General features: G+C 39.7%; 1 protein-coding gene across 1 annotated transcript; it reads left to right on the top strand.

The window, feature by feature from the left end:
• LOC134863015 (AP-2 complex subunit alpha-2-like) lies at positions 1-24,075 on the top strand. The gene is made up of 22 exons (XM_063881232.1): positions 1-238; positions 2,247-2,315; positions 3,770-3,912; positions 4,029-4,222; positions 4,824-4,953; positions 6,010-6,111; positions 6,211-6,319; positions 8,439-8,589; positions 8,917-9,085; positions 10,113-10,250; positions 10,334-10,516; positions 12,436-12,533; positions 12,877-13,108; positions 13,883-14,047; positions 15,368-15,528; positions 16,272-16,354; positions 16,533-16,623; positions 17,256-17,378; positions 17,491-17,607; positions 19,395-19,464; positions 20,381-20,515; positions 21,356-24,075. Exons 1-22 carry the CDS (start codon positions 172-174, stop codon positions 21,431-21,433), a joined length of 2,808 nt encoding a protein of 935 aa, XP_063737302.1. The 5' UTR covers positions 1-171; the 3' UTR covers positions 21,434-24,075.
• The last annotated feature ends 2,128 nt before the right edge of the window (positions 24,076-26,203 follow it).

The following is a 26,203-nucleotide window of genomic DNA, read 5'->3' as shown; positions in this document are numbered from 1 at the left end:
GCAGCCGCAGCCGCTCTGGTTCCTGTCTGTCTCCGTCATATATCGGGGCTCCCTGTCCGATACTGCTGCAGTTGCTAGCTGCTTAGCAAACTTTGAAACAAAGTTACTCTATATAGTTCGGCGTTTTTTTATTCAGAAGATTAAGCGTAACCTTAAAAGGGAGTATACAACATGCCTGCAGTCTCAAAAGGTGATGGGATGCGTGGCCTGGCCGTGTTCATCTCTGATATCAGGAACTGTAAGTTTGTTTATCACACACATTCACAGTTGTTGGATAGGCTTGCAAACAAGCTAGCTGGTGTAACGAGGATTAGCTATATGACGGGTGGTTTACAGAACATTACTGCCATGCCCCTTACTTAAACTTTGTGTAACTTCAGCGACCTTAGACGACTTTAAACGACCACTTAGCTGGCTAGCCTACACTTGCTAATTAACGCTAGCCGCTAGCTTCCAGTTGCTAACGTCATGCCGAAGGGCGTGGACCGACTGCTAACTGGAGATAATGCCAACTGTAATATTCTGTAGCCTTTTAACTTTGTGTGTTTTATAGTTTCCAATAGTTCCCTGACAGAAACATAGCGAATTATTCCCAACACCATATGTCTATGTACCGTTCTTTTTGTTTCTGCGTGAACGTTACAGCTGACAGTTGAGCCTTTGTGAGGACGTGCACATAAATGATGAACATCTGTGGGCAAGGATATTAACACGTCGCCAGGTTTTGTTTTTCCTAAAATAGGCTTCAAAAGCGCCAAATTAGACTTAAAAAACGTTCACCGTGTTTTCAGGCGTCCAGCTAGAGACATTAAGAGAACATGTCTGTCAGTTATACTAAGGCTATTTACTGTACGTACAGGTGTATATCTACACTGTGGAGTTGTTACCATATGCGGTTCCTAACATTTCCTTTCCTCTTTAGTGTTGATTAAGCATTTTACATTCACTTACATTTATGATGTGCTGCTGAAATGAGGAAACATATTGCACTCACTAAAGAAATCATTAAAGACTTTTGCATCCCATACCCATATCATGATTTATTATCCTATTATGACCAAGTGTTATAATATAAAGTCAATACCCTGTAATGTTACCCCTTTATGATTATTATTAATAATGAGATTGATTCTTGTAACAAGGACATCTTTACCTGACAGTAAAGAAATTATTTAAGGACAATGTGTAAGTGTAACTCAATCAGGTTGAATGTGCTTTTATCAGAAAAATCTGAATATTTTATTTATCTCTACATAGGGTTTCATGACAGTTTCTCCATTTTACAATTAAATAAATAAAACATTTATTTAAAGAAAATTAAGAATGTACAATAAAAAACGATTAAATAAAATGGATTGTAATTGTTGTTTTAGGGTTTAGAAAGATCCCAGCACCCTTAAGTCTTTCACAGTATTGAGCAGACGTATAACGGTTTCAGATCATATTTTCACAGCTGTATAAGAGTACACTTAGGGGCGAAACCAATGCTATGAAATTCCTGATAGTTACTTAGTGTAATGGCTACAGTATAATCCCCACAGGTTTTTATGATTACCGAGTGCTGATGCTGCATCAGTGCTGCAGAGGTTGCTGAATGCTGACTCACTCTCATTAAAGACAGAAACTGTTTGCATCTGCTCACCACAATCTGTTTCCTCAACACTGAAACATAGCTGTTAACTGTTTTCCTAAAAATCTCTTCTGTTGAGCCGATCTGTAAAACCTTTCCTAATGACCCTGTTGCCACAACAACCCATTACCTCAGTTCCCACACCTACCCTCATAACCGGAGATCCTCTTCTCAGAACAAGGATGGATCTCAAAGTAATGAGGGTTTTTTATTGTATGTATTTGGAGCTAAACATCTCTAAGTAAAGAAATAGTGATCACAGAAAAACTTCTACATTTTTTCTCTGGTGGAAATATCAACTGGGACTACAGCGCCTTGTATAAATCCATGACACCAATAAATCCGGAGAAGAACAAGTATAACTAATGAAGTCGATTCTGGCTATGTCTCTGTATAGTTGAGCTCCGCTGTCCGTTATAAAACCTCAATAAAGAGCCGTGATTCTGTATAGGCGAACATACCTTTTGTGTATGAGGAATACTGCATGTGGATTTGTTTCCTCTTGGCTCATAAAAGGAAAGAAATGCATTGTAAACAAGGAAGGAATATGATCTAATCAAAGTTCTGGGTACTCACAGCACCATGTAACATGCAAAATATCTGGATCTATTTCCAGGTAAAAGTAAAGAGGCAGAGGTCAAGAGGATAAACAAAGAACTGGCCAATATCCGTTCCAAATTCAAAGGTAGGTGAACAACAGGCTGAACCTCAGTGTAAGGCATACACGACACGTTTTTATTCTACCATTGACAGATTTGTAGAAGCTCTGTTTCTTGATTGAGATACAAACCCTTGTCCCGTCCGTCACATGTTTTCCTGTAGCTGTTTAATCTGCCCTGCCAACTCATCTTGTGACTGTGTCCCGGCTTTGTTTCTCTTCAGTTTCTTCATGGTTTTTATACTGCACTGTAAAAAGTCCACACACCTCTCTGTCACTGTGTCTGTCCTGTTGGTGTTGTCCTGCCACCTGTTCCATGCTGCCTATAATTAGTTTACTCCAGAATGACTCTGCCTCCACTAGTGTCCAGCATTCAGACCTACGCTCATGCTAATGTGCTCCCTACGTGCCCGTCTACCCCTGCATAAGACCAATGTTTCAACTGAATAAATCATCTCATTAATTGTTTATGTTATGTGCTTTCTCAAAGTGTTAAAAGTTAACATTTTGGCTTCATCAAATCCAGTGCTAGAAAGTTGTAGGGGGACGAAGTCTCAGATATTGTTTGACAGTCCATCTAGCCCTTAGATTAAATCATTCAGACCCTGTGGCTGTTTCTCATCTAATGCTTTGTTTGGGGTAGCCCAAGACTTTATCTGAGCTTTTGTTGTGCATCTTCCAAGGCTTTACAGTTTGTGTGGTGTCTACTGTGAGACTGACAGCCCTAACAGCTACTCTAGTCTCTGATGAAATGAGAATGGGCATTTTTATTATGAACTAAAAAACTGAAGAAAAAACAGTCCACTATCCTCGTCCTCAAATTACTTTTTAAACTTTTGATCAGAAATAGTGAGCTTATTCAAATACTACCCATTAATGTAACTCTTTAATACATGTTTACAATAGACCAGGAGAATGCTTACCAATTGTAATAATTACCAACAATTTCCCCCATTTAGAATTTAAAAACTTTAAGTTACAGTATATATTCAAAATAAAAACAGAAGTAGGTGATATACGGAGTAGTTGAGTTTACATATGTAAAAATAAGAATGAAGATAATTATGAATATGTATAAATATAGTAGTTACATACAGTGCAAGTGTCTTTATATATGTATCACAGATGAGAAATGTAGAGCTGAATATGCTAGTCCTTAAGGGTAAACATGAGACTCGCTGAGGCTGTTACAGGACTTTAATGTGGTATAGCCATAAATAATATTCAAATTCTTCCAATTGAAGTTAAGGTTTATAAAAAACAAAACAAAAAAAACATCAGTAACAATAAAGATTTATAAAGTTTAAAGTATCAGTGGATGTGTGAACAAATAAAAAAGCTAAATCCTCCTAAATCTGTCCTAGATATACTACTCTCCTAGTAGGAGTTATTGGTCTGTAAAACTGATTGAATAAAATTCTGCTTTTTTTGGTATTCTAATCTGTGTGTGTGTGTGTGTGTGTGTGTCCTTGTGTGAGTAGGAGACAAGGCTCTAGACGGCTACAGTAAAAAGAAATACGTCTGCAAGCTGCTCTTCATCTTTCTCCTGGGCCATGACATTGACTTTGGACACATGGAGGCCGTCAACCTCCTCAGCTCCAACAAGTACACAGAGAAACAAATCGTACGTTTGTCCTCACACAGCAAGCTGTCCTGCAAATATGTTGGTGTACAGGGGTTGGGACTAAGGATTATACAAATATGTTGGAATTGCACTAAAACATATCCCTCATCCTCCAGGGTTACCTTTTCATCTCAGTGCTGGTGAACTCTAACAGCGACCTGATCAGTCTCATCAACAACGGCATTAAGAATGACCTGGCCAGCCGCAACCCCACCTTCATGAACCTGGCCCTGCACTGCATCGCTAATGTGGGCAGCAGAGAAATGGCTGAGGCTTTTGCCTCTCAAATCCCCAGCATCCTGGTGGCAGGGTTCGTACATCACCATTACTATATATGAAGATATTTGACCTGGCGAAGTCTCAAACATAATTCAAGTCATTTTATTCACAAAAATACAAGTGTAAGCCTGACAAGACCAATATGCCATCTCTGGGCACAACCTTTTTACATATTTCCAGGTAAGACATTTTGATATACCCTCAATATATTGGAAACGTTGCCTCACAAAAGGTTGTCATTTCAGAAATGTATGACACTAACGCCCATACCCTCACTAAAACAAAACTATGTTGGGAAGCAGAATTAGGGACAAATCTTTGAAGATGAGCTCTGGGATGCAGCTGAGAATATATACATCAACATCCTGTGCACGCCTTGGCCTGATACAATAAGGTCCTGTAAGAGATGGTTGAATCTAACAAAGAAAGGAAAATGAATGAAAATCATTGTCTCAGCTGTGACTCTGAATGATTGTAACTGTCCTTTAGTAAGTAAACATTGAAAAATAAAAGTGTAATCATAAGACTTACTGATGAAGCTGGACAGCCTGAAAAGCCCAGAGATTATACAGAGTATCTACAACATATATCAGTTTGTGGTCCTGATGAATGGCGCTGTCTGGTGTCTGCAGGGACACGATGGACAGCGTGAAGCAGAGTGCAGCGCTGTGTCTGCTCCGGCTCAACAGGACCTCGCCGGACCTGGTGCCCATGGGGGAGTGGACAGCACGAGTAGTGCATCTGCTCAACGATCAGCACCTGGTAAGACTGTCCTGCGACAGGATCCTGTTCACCCTGTCGGTGTTCTTTTTCCATTAATGACCGCCTCGCAGCGAATTACCCTGCATATTACACGGCTACATACTAAATAAACCAACGCGAAACAATTGACTTTACAATGATTTTGTCGATGAAAATGTTTTATCGCATTGCTTCCACTAAGACAAAAAATAGTCCCTTGGTCCCGCTCTCTGACACTTATTGTTTTTTTTTGTAAAAAGAATTATTCAAAAAATAATGTGGTTTTATTTGGCCTTTACTGTTGTTGAATAAACCGGACTTCTTTCTGCGGATTGATACGACTAAACATAGTCCTTTTATCAGAGCGTCCTCCTTAGCAGCACTCTGTTAGCAAAAAAAAAGGCAGACTCTTGAATTTTCAAATTGACCAATCAGAATTGAGTATTGTGTAATAGCAAAACAAAAAGTATCTCTTATGGATGGATTATAAAAAACAAAAACAAACATGTGGCTGTTGCTGTGAAGTGTGTTCCTCTTTCGCAACACACGTAGAAGTTTCCAAGCCTGTTAACTTTGGAAACGCAGAACGTCCATCAATCTAAATGCCCTGAATTCTGCACCAGACCGTGACGCCATGCTCACACATGCTGGCTTTGTAACGCAGAGTTTGTTTTCTTTGGAGTCTGAAGCGTTAGTCTTGAGTGTGTAATTAGTTTGGCAATGGTACACACAAGTCACTGTTTGGTTCATACTTATAGTTTGGAGTCGTGGTTGAGTTCATGTTCAATACAATGGGGAAAAAACCCTCTTGTCTGGGACTAATGGAGCATTTAGACCACTGGCAACTTTGCTAAACTGTTTTCATCATAAAAATAAAGAACGTACAAACACTGAACAACCAAGTTCCAAAAAGGCTACAAAAATGTAAAGCTTCTTTTATGCTAGGACATTTAAAATACTTATTATGGGCTTATTTTGCATCTGGCTGATGCTGAACCAGTAACACAGTTTTTCGGTGAGGCCTAATACTGTGTCAGTTGGTCTGTAATTATTGTATAATGATGTGTGTGTTTTCAGGGTGTAGTGACAGCAGCCACCAGCCTCATCACCACTCTAGCCCAGAAGAGTCCCGAGGACTTCAGAACCTCCATCTCTCTGGCTGTGGCCCGGCTCAGCAGGGTCAGTGTTTGTGTCACATGCTAACATCCTTCAGTGAGGTCAGAGATCAAATCTAACATGAACATATATTAATATGTTACCTTGTTCTTGCTTGTCCAGATTGTGACCTCAGCATCCATCGACCTACAGGACTACACATATTACTTTGTTGCTGCGCCATGGCTGTCTGTCAAACTGCTACGCCTCCTGCAGTGCTACCCTCCACCTGGTATGTTAGAGAACACTTATCTGCACCACAAATATTATCCAGTGTAGAATCATGCAGTCCCACCACCTGACAAGTGAATAGTAGAACTAAATCCCTGTAGACTGGGTAAAGTGGACCACTAGCTTGCTTTAAAGATCCCCTATTTTGCAAACTGCACTTGTTGATGTCTTTTATACATAAATATGTGTCCCCAGTGTGTAAGGAGACTCACAAAGTGTCAGAAAATACAACCCTCTCTCTTTTCCTCTTCACCCACATCTCTAAAAACGGGGGTACAAACGAGCTGATCCAGATTTCCTTCGGTTATAACGTCATAACAACAATATGTTGTTCAAATAAAGCATAATGGGAGACCTTTAAATAATATAAGTGGAAGATCAAACGTTGATAGTAAATGTAGTCATTACAAACAATTAATGCCTTATTGCTAATCCGTTGAATGAGAAGCCAAAATTCTGCTGCTGCTTAAGAGGTGTAGTTAGGCACAGTTTTTTTCTCCTAAGACAAGAGCCACACCATTTAAAAAAATAAATAGTCCCGGGCATTGGTCTGGGACTATTTCAATGCCACGGGCAAATGGGAGACATTCCGATCAAATATTATCTGTGCTTATGATTCAGCCTGAGAAAAGCTGATCGGAAGGCTATATAAAGAAGGACTTCATCCAGGCAAATAACATGTAGGCCTGTGTGGCTTTTAATTAAGATGTGCTGTGTCTTCGGTTGATAAGGATCTTCTCATCTGACAATCAGAAAGGAAAGAAATAAGTACATCTGCTTGAATGTTGATCAGCTGTCTTCCTTCCACTGTAATGGATGCAGTATTTATGGAGGTTTTTATTCCTGTTGTGTTTTCAAAAATTGCAATCTTTCAAATCAGGGGGGTCCAAACTACATCCCTCAGCTAATTCTAAAAGTATAATGGAATATGGCCCACACCTGAAACTTGCGCTTCACTTATAATGTTCTTCTTAAATATATGTAAAAATATATTACACAATAGTATTGATGTGTTTATATCCAAATAAATAATCAAATAAATTCAGCCCCTTAAAGTTGAAAACATTTTCTCACAAATCTTAGTTGATCAATAAGTTATTTACAAAACAAGCTTGAAATATAACCTTCGTATTTCCCCTTTATTATAGGCAGTCTGAGGTTTCTGTTTTAAGGGTTGAGGTGAAAACACTTTTTGTAACACAATAAATGAAACCCTACGGAGAGCTGTGAGCATATTCAACTATCAACCATCATTTACTTACATTTGAGTGATTTTGCTACCTTATAACTAAACTTATGTGGCATGATACGTCACCTCTAGTAAGGGACCCAGCCCTTCATATGCTTTTCTGTATGTGGCCCCCAGTTACAAAAAAGTTTGGACACTGTCTTAAATGAATATAATGTCCATACAAATAAAAAACCGAATAATAATAGTTGCATTAATGGATTTCTGACACTAGATGGCACCAGAGGAAATAGCATAAAAAAGATTGCTATGAGATTTATTAAAAATAAATCGACTTATCTTACTGTTTTGGATATTGAGGTGAAAAAACCTTGCTTTGATTCCCAGCTACATGTCGGTCTTCAAGGTTAAAGGTTCAAGTGTTTTTATTGTCAGATGCACAACAACTACAGTGTAGTTATGGCATTGAAAATCTTAGATCCCGAGCTCCTCCAACAATTCAGCATATTATGAAAGGACATAAGACAAAAATAAAATAAAGATAATTTAAAAAAAAATAGTGCAAATGAAACAGAGTGGTTTAAATTGGTCTGAAATAGTGCATGTATTATTAGACCAGTCTAGTAGTAGTGCAGATGAAGTTTATACATGTCAGAAAAGTAAATAAACACAATAAGTTTAAGTATGCATGGAATGTTGGGAGTGATCAAGTAAGGCAGGATTCTATGTGCATGTAAACAGAGTTAAATATACAATAACAGGATGTAAGATTAAATATTAAATATTGTACAGTGAAGTACAATTAAATACTGTTTGTTCGCTCATAACTATTAAATGAAATAAATAGTGAGATGCAACCAGTCTTCGAAAAGTAACACTGATTTGTTGTGGCGGCTTGGAGTTGTTCAGAACACAGTGTCTGTTGTTGCAGAGGATGCAGCGCTGCGGAGCCGCCTGACAGAGTGTCTGGAAACCATCCTCAACAAAGCCCAGGAGCCCCCCAAGTCCAAGAAGGTCCAGCACTCCAACGCAAAGAATGCTGTTCTGTTCGAAGCCATCTCCCTCATCATCCACCACGACAGGTTGGTCATACCCATCAGGAAACTCTGGTTCATTTCTCTAGGATTTTAACATTGGGTCACCAGGTAGACTTTCAGTAAATCATGTTGGATTTGGTCCTGTATCCATCTGTTATTTTGCAGAAAGGCGCTAAAAAAACACATTCTGTTTAAAAAACAAACATTTTATGACATTGAGATCTTGAGAACTTATCCCTGCTAATACAAGAAAGACAAGATTTCCCGCCCTTGCCTTTTTATCTTCACATTTAGGCTACTCTATATTTGTTTGACATAATTGCTCACCAATGTGGGGTCTTAGATGTTGAAATGTCTGTTCTGGTCCCTCAGTGAGCCCACCCTGTTGGTACGAGCCTGCAACCAGCTGGGCCAGTTTCTGCAGCACAGGGAAACCAACCTGCGCTACCTGGCTCTGGAGAGCATGTGCACGCTGGCCAGCTCCGAGTTCTCTCACGAGGCGGTGAAAACGCACATAGATACTGTGATCAACGCTCTGAAGGTGAGGCTTCATCAGCTGGGTGCTTTGATTAGCTCTGAGGTGGAAATGAATGTTTTTATATTTGGGGTTTGTTAAACCATTTGACCAGTGTTGGGCCATAAAGTCTGGAATTGTTATGCATTTTTAGGATCTATTAATTGATAGTTGTACTTTTAACACATGTTGATTGGTATTTTGTTCTAAGAGGAAAATCTGTGATATGGCAATCCATGAGCTGTCTGATATGGACATTTATTTTTATTAGAGACATATTCACTAGAGGTTCTTATAAAGCAGGACTCCAGCTGACAATCATTTTCTTAATCAAACAAACTGCCAATTTCTTTCTGGATTCATGTATGAATTATTTTAATCCCGATTATGGTTTTGTTTGCCAACAATTCAAATATCTGGATCAAGTATGGTGGTGGTAGTATTATGCTCTGGGCATTTTTTGCTGCGAATGGAGCTAGTGCTTTACAGAAAGTAAATGGAATAATGAAGAAGGAGGGTTAGCTACAAATTCTTCAGGAGAACCCAAAATCTTCAGCTAGAAGGTTGGGTCTTGGGCTCAGTTGGCTGTTCCAACAGGACAAAGACTACAGACACACATCAAAAATGGTGTAGGACTGGGTAAATCAGGCCAGATTTCAGGTTTTAGAATGACTTCCCGAAGTCCTGAGTTAAACCCCATCCAGAACATGTGGACTGCTGAAGAAACAAGTCCATGTCAGAAAGCCAACACATTTAGCAGACCTGCACTGATTCTGTCAAGAGGAGTGGTCAAAGATTCATCCAGAAGCTTGCCAGAAGCCTAATTGAGGTGAAAATGACCGAGAGTCATGTAACCAAATATTAGCATTACTGTATGTATATTTTTGACCCAGCAGATTTGATCACATTTTCAGAAGAACAATAATAACTTCATAAAGCAACCAAACTTCTATCAAAGAAAAATAAGAGTTGTAGAAATAATTGGAAACTCAATACTGTCATGAAATACATGTTCTTCACATGTACAGTTGATACACATTTGATTTGTTCACAGACTGAGCGAGATGTGAGTGTGCGCCAGCGAGCCGTGGATCTGCTCTACGCCATGTGTGACCGCAGCAACTCCAAGCAGATCGTGGCGGAGATGCTGAGCTACCTGGAGAACGCCGACTACTCCATCCGAGAGGAGATAGTGGGTCATCAGTGCCGGCCTGTCCATCATTTACTTCCTCTGTGTGTGCCTCTCTCCCTGACCCACGTGCTTTTCTACCTCAGGTGCTCAAGGTGGCTATCCTGGCAGAGAAATACGCTGTGGACTACACTTGGTACGTGGATACCATTCTGAACCTCATCCGCATCGCAGGGGACCACGTCAGCGAGGAGGTGTGGTACCGAGTCATCCAGATTGTCATTAACCAAGACGATGTCCAAGGATACGCCGCAAAGACCGTCTTTGAGGTGGGCCTGAACATATCTGCCATCACACTCAGCATCTTCCTCTTAAGAGTGATCAGAAAGAATCATGTGTGTTAAGGCCACTGTTCATGTGGACGTCAAGAGGAGTAAATCGGGACTAAGTGGGAACTGGCTACAACATTCCAATTTCAGCAATTAACTGGTCTTTTGGGTTAATTTACAGTTCAGCAGCTATGGATGTCCTAAATCTGTGTTGCTCTAGATGCAGTAGCTGCCACTTGTACCCCTTAGTGCAGTGGTTCCCAACCTTTAATTACCAAGGCACCCCTGAAAATATTTCTCGACCCCAAGGCACACCAACTTTTCGTACATTTAAAAACCACTTCAGAGCTTAAACTAAAAACAATAGATACACCACACATAAGTTTTCAAATATGTATTTAATTTAATAAAACATTTTATAGAACAAATAATCAAATATAAGTCATCCTAAAAACCATATAATCCATCCTATAATAACAAGAACCAGACTAAAAACGTCAACACGTTTCTTAGTGTGATGCATGAAATATTATAAACCGGCGTACAGTAGGCTCTCTAGTTTTGGCTGAAAATAGTAGGCCTGTAAAAACAAAGATTCCATGAGTTATTATTTTACATTTGGATTTCAAAAGAGGTAGGCCTATCTCAAAATAAATAATAACTTCATAATAATTATGACAGAATAACCCGTTCAAACAGCAAAACAAAATAAAGCTATGTTATGCACATGAGCAGAGTCTCTCTATGCGCAGGGGGAGAGGGGACAACGCAACGCGGAGGTCCTGTTCCCCTGACAGCCGGGGCGGGTCTTGTTTTTGACATATGCGAGTGAGGAAAAACGCCAGATCGCACAAGTAGGAGGTAGGAAACTGTACAAGCACGTTAATGGCACTCTCTGAGAGGGATGCATACTCGTGTCCCACAAGCAGCTAAAAGATATCCAGATGTAGTTCACCGAGCTTCAGTTTCAGGGAACGGTCCATAAATAGCTCTGCGAGTTCATCCTGAGCTCTGCTGTTTAAAATAGTGGCTGATAATAATGAGAGAGGATTAAACGGACTGCTGGGCAGTCAGCATTCGCTGTACTGTCTGCTTTTAGACTTCTTTTGCACTGCTGTTCCATCATGTTCTGCCATCCCTGCCTGTGTTGAGGGCTGGGGTGCTTCTTTATTTGTTGTCACTATACAACGATCCATCTTGTAGTGTTTTGGCGCGAGGATAAAAAGCTGCTCTGCATGCCGGAAACAATGACGGCTGACATAAGTCATGAGAATTTAAGCAGTCCTTATGAGGCTATATTCAATTTAATATTTCTAAATCTGAGCAATATATACCGTTTATTAGCTTATCAACTCCATTGTACGAGCAATAAAATAAAGTTAATTTGAAGTGAAGTTTACTAAGTGAGCAAAAACATTTGGAACATAGGCCTAAAACAAAAGATTCTACGGCACACCTGGACAGTGCCCACGGCACACCGGTTGGGAACCACTGCCTTAGTGCGCTGTTTGAACTCTTAAACCACACAAGAAACGAGTGACTCATTACAGATAATAACAGGAAGCCTGCAAAGTAAAGATGTAATGTATTTTTTCCAATAAAGTTATACAGAAAGTAATTTTACAAATGATAACTAGCTATACACTGAGAATGCACTGTGAAACTAAAGTGAAACATTACCAAAAAAAGCCAGAAAAGAACCAAATATTGTTGATTAAATCAAGTTTTACCACTGACAATCCAAAGAGTTCACCTTGTTGTGAAACCAGGGAGGGATTGAATCTTGTGTCTGGATGATGTGAGACCCACACTGACATAGTAGCTAGCTGATCAACACCTCATCCATTCCCAATCTGACTTCAGTAGATATCATGTATAGATTGTATTCTAACCCAATGTTGCTTTGTGACCACGTGTAGGCACTGCAAGCTCCAGCCTGCCACGAGAACCTGGTGAAAGTGGGGGGTTATATCCTGGGAGAGTTTGGAAACCTTATTGCTGGTGACCCCCGCTCCAGGTAAACTGCATCCAGATTTTGAGATATTTGATTCCAACTGTATTTAAATAAATTCAACAGCTGTGTCTCTTTCAGAAAATGGTCCCTATTTCTCTCAAAGTTTTCACCTGGACTATTTTTTCTTTAAAAAATAGTTTGACTGAAAAAACACTTATCTGCACAGCTAGATGCGAGTGATCAAATGTGTTTGTAATTTTGGTGAACTTAGACTAAATGAATCATGTTGCTGTGTTTTCCATAGGTAATGAGCAGAAGCAGTTTAATGTACTGCTTTAATTTAAGGGACTTATTGAGTTAGTTTTGTGAAGAGTCTCAATCTGACCTGAATGTCCTCCTCCCTCAGCCCTCTGGTCCAGTTCAACCTGCTCCACTCTAAATTCCACCTGTGCTCCGTGCCCACCCGGGCCCTGCTGCTTTCCGCCTACATCAAGTTCATCAATCTGTTTCCAGAGGTGAAGCCCACGATCCAGGACGTGCTGCGCTCAGACAGCCAGCTGCGCAACGCTGACGTGGAGCTGCAGCAGAGAGCCATCGAGTACCTGAGGCTCAGCTGCATCGCCAGCACCGACATCCTGGTGAGGGGGAAAAAAATACTGATCACACCAAACTCTATCAGTCAGTATCAAGCTTTCAAAGGACCGGTAGAAACCGTCAGCGTTATTAAAGACATTGGCGGTCCAGAACAACAATGTTTTATTTTGTATTATCTTTGCTCTTTATGTGCAACAGGCCACTCCTTTGGTGTCATATGCAAGATTTAATGTGATTATCCCCGATTTCTAATAATAATGATATTATTAATAACATTTAAAAAGAAACAGCATTTAAAATAGTGTTGACATGTGCTTTATTTTTTGGTCGTATTATTAATAAAATGTCATTTTAAGTTTCAGTTTGCACGTACTACTTTAAAGCAGATGTGTGTCTGTAGTTGGCTTAAAAAGATGGAGTTGTTTGATGAACGATTTAAAGGGCGGTATTAACAAGTTTAAGAAAATGTATAAAGAAAAAGTAATCAGACAATATAAAGTAGACTTTTGATTGCGTTCTGGTTTTTTCTGTAGGTCTTTGTGAGTAACTGTGACTGACAGAATATCCCTGTTTTATTTTACTTTTCTTCTTATGGTTATTTCATTTTTTATTCATTTTTTTAAGAAGGGGCAGGTAAAATAAGATTTTCTTCTCCCTGCTCCTTTCCACCATGTGCTATACAATTGCTGTAAAGTGCACATGTTTTGTTTTAAAAGAACTGCCAAGTGTGGAATAAATAAATAATCATTTCTGCTGGTAGAACAGAGGGGCAGCTGTATGTGTGTGTCCCAGTCCTCACTGTCTCTGTCCCTCCACAGGCCACAGTGTTAGAGGAGATGCCGCCGTTCCCAGAGAGAGAGTCCTCTATCCTGGCCAAGCTGAAGAAGAAGAAAGGCCCCAGCAAGGTGCCCGACATCGACGAGGCCCGCTGGAATGTCAACGGCAACACGGAGCACAGCGAGAACACGGAGCCAACCAACAAGGTACTGCACAGCTGGCTGTAATAGTTTAACCAAATATGTCTTTAATGCAAACCCATCCAGGAAAAAGTTTAGTAGAAAACTAACACTGCGTGTATCGTGTTGCTTTTACTGCTTTGCCTTCACTCTACCTTTGTTCTACTATAAGCATTTCCTTGATCTTCAACTGCACTTCTCTCTTTCTTCCCCTCTTCACCCTTCTATCTGCTCTTCTCTATCTTTTCGTTCTCCATCAGTCTTCTCCTCCTTCTCTGATGGCAGACCTGCTTCCTACCAACAGACCCCGCCCTGCCTCCTATAGTCCCACAATCCTCTCTGCTGGGAACATGGTATACAGACAGCTCGAATTATTACGTAGCACAGATAGGCATTACATCAGAGCTTACTGAAGGGGCTCACACTACTGGGCAGGTTCACTGTAATCCGGTGTTTGGTTTAGTCTTACTGTTTAGATCAGAATGCTTTAATTACTTTTGGTCACATTTTGATCCATTTCATTCTAGTTTTGGTTGACAGTTTTCTATTTTAGTAATTTAGCCTTGTGTCAATTTTATTTATTTATTTATCAGATTATATGGAACATTTCAGCGTGTGTAATCCAATATTTGTTAGTGTTTAACAGAGAGACACACACACAGAGAGATGGGAGGACAAGGTGGGAGGTGACGAGAATAAGGGGAACTTTGACTAAATAGTATAATGCTAGTAATATTAGTGCAGCCCCATATTTATCTGCAGTTGTGCACACAAACAGGCTTTAAACGTAGCAAAGACAGGACAAAAAGGAGCTGCACAGCATTCAAATAATTGTCTGAAATTAAAAATGTTCAGGCAGAATCAGAATATGATTATTGCCAGGTTCGTTTACTCATAAAAGGACTTTGCTTTGGTGGTGCAAACATACACAATCGAAGAAAACAAGTCGTAAGAGAAGGTCAAGAATATAACGATAATACAAAGAAAATGTATTTTAAAACGATTTAGCGTTAAAATGATGTTTTTACACCAAACTTAAATATACAAAAGAAACAAAAAATAGATACATATAATGCTGAAATAAGCAAATAAAATGGCAAATGCCAAAATATATATATTTGGTCAATAAATGTTATAATTCCTTTATAGAAAGGAATTAAGCTTCAGTTCCACTTAAATGTTTCAGCTTTAGAAATCACAGAGTAAATACATTATTTTAGAGTTGTATTTAGCCTGGCATTGTGGCCCGCATGGTTAATTACTTTTTTGTAAAACATCTCTACCCTTCATTGTGTTGATGTGTAAAGTGTGTGTAACAGTGAGTGTTTGCTGGTGTGTCCCTGCCAGGCCCCCAGCCACCCGTTCACAGACCTGCTGAATTTGAACTCCAGCCCTGCAGCCGGAGCCAGTCTGTTGGTGGACGTCATGTCAGACCTCTCCACCCCCGCACCCACCACCACCACCACCACCCCTGCAGCCACCGATGTGTGTGAGGAACACTTCTCCAGGTGAGGCTGTGCTGCATTGGTAAATGAAAGTAGCAGAGAGCGCAGATTAATCTGTAACATTCTTAGAATATCAAAATGATTTAGTGTGAGACTAAGAAACAGATTGAAATAAGAACATCCAAACACAGACGCTGAGGTATCCTGCCAGTATTTTTTCTTGTTCTGAATCTTGCATTTCCCATAATGCAACTGAGTATTTGATGTTATTAGAGGCACTTTGCCTGCTAAACCCTCGCTCACCTAGTGTGTACCATAGGCTTAATATACTATTGTATCTTATTCATCGTTCTATTACTGCCTGCTACCTGATAACTGTTATACGTCTACTCACTTTTCAAAGTCCTGCTACTTTTGTTTTTTAACTATAGAAGATGTTTAACTTTATTTCATAACATGCTCTGTGTTGGTTATGTTAGTCTACTCATCATATCTCAGACTATTTTATCTGCAATGTCCCTTTGCTGAAACTATTTACACTTCCCTGCTTTCGGACAAATACAAGATTTCTGATTCTATATGTAGATATTTGAAAAGTCTGCAACTTTTAGTGATTTATTTTTGGCACTTTTTTATTATCTTCTTACAATTGAGCTGAAATCATCTGCTAGCGTTACATTTTGACACTCACTCAGCATACGGGTTGACAAAGTGCCAACCTTGCAAATATTTTCTTTTTAAAAATATGTTCTCTAAGGTCTTTTTTGTACTATAATAATTCATTCTTTACCATTTTTAAATTCCAGGTTTGTTTGTAAGAACAACGGCGTTATATTTGAGAACCAGCTGCTGCAGATTGGACTGAAGTCTGAGTACAGGCAGAACCTCGGTAAGCAGATATTAGTTAACAGTATCTATTTGTATGTGCATGAGTTCTGCATCTGTTCTAATCTCGTCTTTTGGAAGCATTAGAGATGAAGAAAATCATACATGGAATAGGACCAGTAATCACATGTCTTTGAAATGTAGTGCATAGTGTAGATAGTTTACCTTCTATCCTCCCACAGGGCGCATGTACGTGTTCTACGGCAACAAGACATCCTCCCAGTTCCTCAGCTTCTCCTCATCAGTGACCAGTAGCGACACGCTCAAGACTCATATCCTTCCACTGCTCCCACCTCTTCTTACAGTGTCCTCAAAGGGATCGTTTCTTTGGGGTTATATGAGGTTGTCCATGGTCGGTGTATTACAACCACCTAATGGCAGTGGTCCCAAAGCAATGCACTGTCCACTCTAAAACCTTGTTATTAAGTGTAAGCTATATTAAGAATATTTCTCTGCTGTCAGACGGGATCTGTTTGGACTCAACAAAGTCCCAATAACACAAACAAGCTAACTGATTAGGAGCACACTATACCAGCAACTCCTGGGTACTGCTTTATAAGAGTTGTCCTTTACTCGATGGTGTCTGGTGGATATGTTTGAGAGCATAGAAGGCTGAGAGCTCCCTTTCTGAAACCTAGACTGTTTAGATGTCACATGGCAAGCAAAGACGTGAAAGTATTCTCAATGTAGCATACACTAACACAAATATTTAAGTTATTTTATGCTGCTCAAATATAACAAATTAACTCTAAAATTCTCAAGGACTTTCTGCATACCGCTCAAACTGTCAAGAAAAACAAATTTGAGACTACAACAAAACTAAAGTGACAATGTGAATGGGTGTTTCTTTTATGTATGCCAGTGACTTTGAAGTATCTGTGGAGTCCTTGACCGTGAGCTCCACAGGTGAACATTCACACTAAGCCAGTGGACCCCACAGTAGAAGGGGGGGCTCAGCTCCAGCAGATCCTCAACATCGAATGTGTGACAGACTTCTCAGACGCGCCGGTACTTAGCGTCCAGTTCAGGTCGGTGTCTGAATCAAACTGTTGTTCCTCAAGTTCCTCCGTGTGCTCCTTCCTGACTGGTGTGTGTTGTTGTGTGTGTTGTGTGTGTTGTGTGTGTGTGTGGTGGGTGTAGATATGGGGGAACTCTTCAGAACATTGGTGTGAAACTCCCTGTGATGCTCAACAAGTTTTTCCAGCCCACGGAGATGACGTCACAAGACTTCTTCCAACGCTGGAAGCAGCTCGGAGTGTAAGGCTGTCATTACATCATCAAAACCATCCCATGGTTCATTTCAGCATGTGTCTGATAATGCAATAAAAAAAGTGCAACTGATTTGATATTAAGCCAAACATCTGACCGTTGTTCCACATTTTACCACTAGGTGGCAAAATAACTCAGCAGCTTCTCCTGACCTTTATCCTGCAGTGTTAACACGCTTTCTTTGAAACTCACTGTGATATGTCTAGCTTTGTCACCTCTAAAGACTATTTGTAGTTGACAAACTCATCGTCTCCCGCCATGCAGAACCCCACCCCTCCTCTCATTAAATCTGACCTCCTTAAAGTTGTCGGCTCAGCAGTAAATTGCACATGGCCTGTCAGACGCGAGTGGAACGTTAGTCCATTCATAAACATATTATGTTAATCACGTTCTCATATTGCGATTACGAATGCAATACAAGTTGGATCTATCCCTGACGACACACGCTGCTGCGTTTACCTTCCATACAGCTAAATATGTCAAGAATATCTCTGGGTTTCATCTCAAACAAGCAACTTGAATATGTTTACTTTGGCTTTGGGGAATGGGATTTTTTGTATGTATTATGGACCAAATAATTGATTAATTCATCAAAGAAATAATTGTAGTAATAACAAATGTCACTCATATTGAGTAATAAAAAGGTTCAGATGGCCAGTTCTATATTAGATCTGGTTCAAGGATGATAAAACCCCTGGATTATCCAGGCCCAGCATTGTGCAACACACATGTAGCTGTTTATCTTTAGCTGCTACTGACTGTTCTCCTAAGTTTGAGGTTAAATAACTTGTACATAATATGTTAAAGGTCTCCTGTCATGCTATATTTGAACAATATATTGTAGGGCAATATCTCTACAAAACTTATCTGTGAAGTGTTTTGCTCAAAATACCAAACAGATCCCCCATTGTAGCATGCCTCATCCCCCTCTATTTCAGCCCTGCTCCTGAAGTGCTGATTCTGTGACTGTTGCTTTAAATGAACTAGCTGCTGCTGGCCACGCCCCTTTGGAGCGTCATGATCTCTCCTCTGAAGAGAAGTTTCTACCGAGAGAAACTCAGCTAGACACTGCCGTGATTAAACGCCATATTATGTTCCAAACCACATCCAGCATTATCTCTGAAACACTTCTCAGTGTTTACCACTTGAACAGAGACATTATATGTATTATATAAACAACAACTCTAAGTCCCTCCTGCAGACTTCCTGCTGAATACACACACACAGAGGTGCTGCGGAGGGGATTCAGCTCGACTGTATATGGGGGACGATAGGTTGGAACGTGTCACATGGGCGGGACGTTACCAGGAGTTCAATGTAAAGCCAGCCCACATTTCAGTTATGACGTCATATCGGCAGCAAATCTGGATCAGCTCGTTTGTACCCCCATTTTTAGAGATGTGGGTAAGGAGGAAAAGAGAGAGGGTTGTATTTTCTGACACTTTGTGAGTCTCCTTACACACCGGGGACACATAGTTATGGATAAAAGACAGCAAAAAGTACATTAAGCATAATAGGGGACCTTTAAAAAAAATCTTAATCAACAACATTTCAATTGGTTCTTACTCTTCATTAACTTGAGTTCTTAATGAAAATTCAGTTTTTCTTGCATGCTTTCACGCAGGAAAAAATCTTGCCAGTGAGTCATGTGACAAACAAAGTTTTCCTCAGAGTAAAGGATTAACAAGCTATCGTTTTGTTGTCGGTATATTCCTTTAAATCAAGTTTTCACCCTTCAATAAGTCATTATGTTCTTTCTCTCTCTGTCTCCTCAGTCCTCAGCAAGAGGTCCAGACCATCTTCAAAGCCAAACACCCCATGGACACAGACGTTACCAACGCCAAGGTACACAATTCCTTTCTTTATGGGATTGTGCTTCACTGTACATGAAACAACTGTGTGTGTGGGGGTGTAATAATAATAGATTACATTTTTGTAGCCCCTTTCAAGGGAGCCAAGTCTGCTTTACAGGTGTAGGACTCATCTTTACAGCCTGTAATGTGAGCTGTTTCACCTCTCGAGGAAATCTAATGTATAATTTAATGGTCTACTGGATTTATAGCAGCTGAACCAGGTGAACGTTTAAACCTCAGATGGCCTCAAGTGCCTTTTTTAAATTCCAGTAAGAGACAAAAAGATTGCAGATACCTGTATATAGTTAACCATGTGCATCAACGTGAGCATTTTGTGACCGTCTCTGAAACACTGGTAAGGCGATAGGGTTGGTCAGCCGGGATATAAAACTCAATCCAGATCAGAGTCAGGGTCCATTAAGGCCACGTTGTAGTGGACTCCAGCTCAGCTTTTGCTGCAACGCACTGTGACGTTATCCAAGTGAGCCACTGCATTGACCAATCACAGACTTGCAAGTACACATTCCTGGTAGATCACTTTCCAACACGAGTGCAGTATTTCCACTGTTTACCTCACACCTTTTTAAGTCTTTTCTCATACTATCTCTTTTCACCCTCTGTCTAAAACCAGAGCCCAGTCTGCTCTGATTGGTTAGCTAGCCACTCGGTTGTGATTGGTCAACCGCGTAGAGGCATCCCGTCCCTTATCCTATCACGTAGAATGATAGAGTGCTAGCCAACAGGAGTGCTACACAGTGATGTGTTTTTCAGACCATAATATTATCGTATTGTAGGATAATCTTTGCAGTTATAACATACAGACAGACAGGGATGTAAACTCCTTCACTGGTTGGCGAGTGTGATATTTTATGATCCTTTTTTTTTTACTTCTCTTCTGTGACTCTCAGATCTTAGGCTTTGGGGTTGCTCTGCTCACTGGGGTGGATCCTAACCCTGCAAACTTTGTTGGAGCCGGAGTCATTCACACCAAGAGCACTCAGGTGGGCTGCCTCCTCAGGCTGGAGCCCAACCCACAGGCAGAGGTAAACGCAAACACACACATTCATCCTATTTTTGTACCGTCACCCATTAGTGGGTTAGCCATGTATGTTTGAAATAAACTGGAGATACATTTTAAGATTTCGAGATGTATTATAATATATTTTATACGATCAGTACATTTCTGACAGCTTTCCCATCTCATGTAGAGAAACACGGTGTCTGCTGTAATCATTTTCTAATATTATTACAAGCCCTTTTGTTTAGTAAAAGAGTGAAATGACGCACCAAGCGCCCCCTTTTTATGTGACTGCGCACAGAGCCTGAGGAAGAAAGCTTGGGTTAGCGAAGACAGTTGATAACCACCTTTGGAGAACCTGTAATGATAAGTCATTTTTCGATTAATGACCATTATCCCGCTTATTACACGGCTACGTACAAAAAAACAACAACTTGTGACTCACAATATTGAATTAAAATGATCACACGAAAAAGTGAAAAGTCTGTTCCACTGCGTACCTCTCACTAGAACTGTGCATCATGGGTCCAAAGCTTCCTGCCCCCCACAAATATAAAAATGAATATTCAAAAAGTATGGTGTTTTCCGATGGAGAACACTAATGTATATTATCCACAGCTGAAGTTGTCCATCCTTCTGTGTGCTGATTAATATGACTGCATATAGTCCCTTGATCCTGCTCGGCAACAATCTGTTCTCCTTAGCAGCGGTCAAAAAATACCAGACCCCTGGAGTGTCCAAATTGACCAATCAGAATTTAGTATTAAACAAAACATTGTAATAATTCTGATCAAGACAGCTATGGCAAAGAACCCCCCCCCCCCCCCGGCAATGTCTCTGTGTAACTGTACGTGTTCTCCTGCAGATGTACCGCCTGACGCTGAGGACCAGCAGGGAGTCGGTGTCTCAGAGACTGTGTGACCTCCTCTCTGAGCAGTTCTAGCCTCCTCACCTTCTCTCTCACTTTAGTTAGCAACTGATGTATTGTACAGTGTAAATTCTCTTTTTTATTTTCCCTACTCCACATGTAAATGAAGTGAAATGTATTTTCCACACGTAGCTTTACTAATGCGTCACTGCTTTAAACCTGCCTTGTACTTTGTGTGTGTGTACTCACACTGAGCACCCCTGTCCTGAATGTGTGTGTGTTTGCTGCTCACTGCCTTTCTTAGTCAGACATTGTGAAGAGTTTACTAGGACCCATAATTCGAGTTATTTGACAATCCAGTCTATAAAGCTCAATTATCCTCTTATAGGACTGTATAATTATAATTTGAAGCCCTCATTAATATTCATAATTATAAGGTACTCTAATTGCTTGTTGTTTGCTTTGAGTGAAGTTACAAAGTAATTAAATCTATGCAAAAACAACACACTAAACCTAAGATGAATTGTAACTTGGAGCAACCAATGAGCTCTCGGAGCCCTTTTTAATCATGTTATAATGTGCAACAGCTATGAGATTTATAATTCACTACACTCCTTGAAACAACACAAAATATAGGTATAAGTCATTATAAAATGTATGATGACAGCAGGACTTTAAACAGTGCTACATACTAATAACACATAATTAGTATTTGTTCAAATGCATTCTTTACAAATGATCAGAACTTTAAATCCAGTTCTGATCAGAGTTGTCTTCAAACACGCTGCACAGAGGCTTTCCTCCTCCTCTCCCACACTTTGCACTCGCTGGATAAAACGGTTAGAGCACAGGAGTACATCAGATGGATTTAAACGAGAACATTTCACTTACTGTCACCTCAGGAGGAAAAACAAAGCTTTATATTGTGATACTTTTTGGAAAGTAAAAAATAGCCTTTTCTTTCCCGTGGTGGGAATAGTTTAGCTTGTTTGTGCTGATAAGTTTACACAGAATTTTAGGTGGTTGATTAGAATGGCAAAAAAAACAACTAGGAAATTGATCCATTTTTGATAGTTATGAAATTCAATGTCTAATATTGGTATCTACTTAACTCCACACAGCTGTGCCAGTTTCTTATTCTGTCAACAACAGAACAAGCTTTTAAATACGGAGTAATGATACATAAATATACATACATGTAACCATGCCACACAGTTCACTGCCACACTATCACACTACTACTCTCACCTAAATGCATTTGTTCACTGCCCAACTAGTCGTTGTTCTATATTTCAACAGTGTATTTTCTGTTTTATTAAATATACTTTTATAATCCTTGACGGCATATCTGATGCTTTGCTTCAAAGACCGGCTCTTTCTAAATGTGAAAAACATCTTCTTCCCATTTCTAAAGCAGTGTACAAATTAAACAAAGCAATCACAAAACATTTACAATTGACCCCACAAAAAACGGTGTACATTTTACACTGCTGTTTGTATCCATTAACAAAAAGGACATTTAACATGTTTTGCTACCGTTGCACTGAGCTAGGCTAGCTGAACGCTAAGCTAACTTTCTCCTGGCTGTAGTTTTATATCTGACAGACCGATATAAGAGTGACTTTAATCCTATGAGCAAGAAAGGGAATAAAGGTACGTTCATGGTTCATATATATTGATGAGAATTACTAAACAGAATGTCGGAAAATATCAGTGACAGTTTTGCTGTAAGGACGCCTTCCTCTGGACCTGAGAAATTGTCATGTTTTGACAACGGCTGCGAGCACATGGCCCAAAATAATGTTTCACACGGTGATGGTCACGCTGTGCCTTCTGCAGCATCTTTCTAGAAAACAAAGGGATTTAAAACAGGGTAAAGCTGTACACAAGTGGACCAGAACCGCTGGTGTTCTTCCTACCCTGCTTTGGGTACAGTAGCATGGAAAGGTCAGCATGTGTAATGTTGGAGGAACTAACTACATTTTGAACTTTTATTAGCTTGCTGGCCGGAAACACCACTTCAATGTGAAATTACGCTTCTGTTAGCTAACCTATTTGCCATTGTTGTACTCTTTATAAGGTCATATATCTTTTTATGTAGTGCTTAAACGTATATAAAGTATCAGTATGGCATTAAAATGTCATATTAGACGTATTATGCATTTTGTTGGTTTGTGTTTTTACGTTATTTGAGCCCAAGCCAACCCAGAGAAATGTGTAGTTTTCTGTAATAGCATCATACCCTCTTTAAAATAAGCTTGTTCAAAGCCACTTTAAAACCTTTATTTTCCCACAGATGTTGTTTTAATCAAGTCCAATTTTACCTAGTTACTGGATTTTCTCTCTCTGATTAAGGAAACGATAACATTTACAGTTTAGGCCTGTCTTTACTCAACTCTCAAACTCGATGCTTCCTGCACCCTGAGGTACAGTGCTGTTCAGGTGCAGTAAGATGTGATGCTGAACTGTACTGTAGACATGATCCTGAACAGTGCATTAACACTTTGGGTCCTTGGTACTTTATCTAGCACACTGTGTTTACTATTAGTCGATCAAGTTGTCTCAATGCTGATGTGTTCTGTGCCTTCTGGGGTGTGTTTAGTCTCTGCACTTGAGAAGAAGAAAAGGTTGGATATCTTGTTTCTATTTAAATGTAATGTCATTTCAACATCAAATAAGTGTTTTTATGAATAAAGAAGTATGCCTTTGTAAACACATTCAAACATACATTGCTTGTTTGTTAAATTAACAGTATTATTACACAGTACAGTGGAAACTTTTATGACTCGGTTTATATGGAAGTCTTGGGACAGAATCATTCGTATTAATGCAGTTTCAATATTTTTCCTCATTTTTAATGAAGTAATCCGTTTCACAGTACAGTTTCTTAATTTGCAAAGTAAACTGAAAGTTGTTTAAAAGAATCCGTAAAAAGCAAAGCTTCCTCTATGTCTATATTTCCAAATATGGTATTCATTTTTGGTATTCATTTTCATTGCTATGCTGACGATACACAGCTATATGTACCTGTAAAGCCAAATGACCTTTCCCAGCTCTTAAATTTAGAGGCATGTCGATCAGAAATAACAAATTGGATGGATATGAACTTTTTGCTGTTAAATTCTGATAAATCAGAGTTATAAGTTGTTAGACCTGCAAAATATGAGCATCAGTTTGAGAACCTGAGTGTCAATATTGATGACTGTGTTATCTCTGAAAGCTCGACTGTCAAAAACCTTGGAGTGATTTTTGATTCCCGTCCGACATTCCGGTCTCATATCAAGGCTATTACCAGGACAGCATTTTTCCATCTTAAGTAATATTGCCAAAATTCGACCTATTTTATCACTGCGTGATGCTGAAACCTTAGTCCATGCGTTTGTATCTTCCAGACTTGATTATTGTAATGTCCTTTTCTCTGGTCTTCCTCGCTGTTCTACTAGAAGTCTGCAGCTTGCTCAGAATTCTGCGGCCAGAATCTTGACAAAAACCAGAACATTTGACCATATAACACCTATTCTGGCCTCTCTTCACTGGCTCCCTAAAGCTCATTTTAAAGTTCTTCTCTTAACTTATAAGGCCTTGCATGGACTTGCACCCCTTACTTATCTGAGCTGATTACACTGTATAGACCGGCACGCCCTCTTCGCTCTCTCAATGCTGGTCTCCTGGTCATTCCACCAGTTAACTAAGAATCAGTTGGCTTCAGAGCATTGCCTACCGTGCCCCTTATCTCTGGAAGAGCCTTCCATTAAACGTTAAAGAAGCACGGTCAGTTGAGATCTTTAAATCAAGACTGAAAACCTACCTTTATTCATTACATTACTGCCTTCCCTAAAATTCAGCCTGGCTTATCACCTTTTATTTAACATTGATGTTTTTAATGTGGTTGTTTCTCTTTTAATTGTTATACTTGTAAATTGATTGATTGCTGTATGTTCTGTATTAACTGTAAAGTGTATTGGGACCATGCTTCATGATGATTCTGCACTTTGAACACAAATTGATTGAAAAACTTTGATTGATAGATTTCAGCTATATAGGCTTAGATTGTCCGGGGACACCTTACTTCTTTCTTCCCTCTCTCTGTACCTGTCTACCCTCATGTTCCAAATAACCCACCTTCCCCAAAATGTATTTTTGGTGTCTGTCTATGCCGAGATCCTCAGGGCTGTGACTGAGGCTGTGGTCCTGAGCCCTTGATCCAGAGTCTGGCCGTTCCTGTTGCTGTGGTCCTGATGCCCACCTTACTACTTCTTTGATGGCTGCCATAGGAATGCTGACATCCACCTGGACCCATCGTCTTCTTAGTTATACACATACATTCTCCAGCATTTTGGACTACCTATGTAGCAAATGTATTATCTCTTTAATTTAAACACGACATCTATTGCACTTCTGTCTGTCCTGGGAGAGGGATCGCTCCTCGGTTGCTCTTCCCGAGGTTTCTGCCATTTCCCCCCCGTAACTCTGGGGTTCTATAGGAAGTTTTTCCTTGTACGATGTGAGGGTCCAAGGACGTGTCGTATTCCTATTCTGTAAAGTCCACTGAGACAAATGTAAACTTTGTGATATTGGGGTATATAAATAAACTTTGATTGACATAGTCATATAATGAAAACAAAAACTGTCAAAAAGATTTTGAAAAAGTAATGTGCATGATTATAAATAAAGGGAAAATGCTTATAATTATCTGCATCATCACTATAAGTGGTGTCCACTATATATTCAAGATAACGTGACTCACAATTACATTTATTATTAGTTTAATACTATACTGCAGACTCTAATGTAAACTTCACTGCTGACCTGAGCAGGTAGACAGATGTTTCTTTGGAAGATTCA

The sequence above is a fragment of the Eleginops maclovinus genome, chromosome 4 (genome assembly GCF_036324505.1).
Source record: "Eleginops maclovinus isolate JMC-PN-2008 ecotype Puerto Natales chromosome 4, JC_Emac_rtc_rv5, whole genome shotgun sequence".
In the NCBI taxonomy this organism is placed as follows: Eukaryota; Metazoa; Chordata; class Actinopteri; order Perciformes; family Eleginopidae; genus Eleginops; species Eleginops maclovinus.
The sequence above is the reverse complement of the archived record's forward strand: the minus strand, read 5'-3'. Positions and strand labels throughout refer to the sequence as shown.

What these genes read in the sequence shown, in the direction of transcription:
- LOC134863015 (XM_063881232.1), top strand. Translation starts at nt 172, where the DNA reads ATGCCTGCAGTCTCAAAAGGTGATGGGATGCGTGGCCTGGCCGTGTTC. An exon ending in CCCAGCATCCTGGTGGCAGG is followed by an intron (nt 4,223 to 4,823) that starts GTTCGTACATCA and finishes TGGTGTCTGCAG; the next exon opens with GGACACGATGGACAGCGTGA. An exon ending in CCGCAAAGACCGTCTTTGAG is followed by an intron (nt 10,517 to 12,435) that starts GTGGGCCTGAAC and finishes GACCACGTGTAG; the next exon opens with GCACTGCAAGCTCCAGCCTG.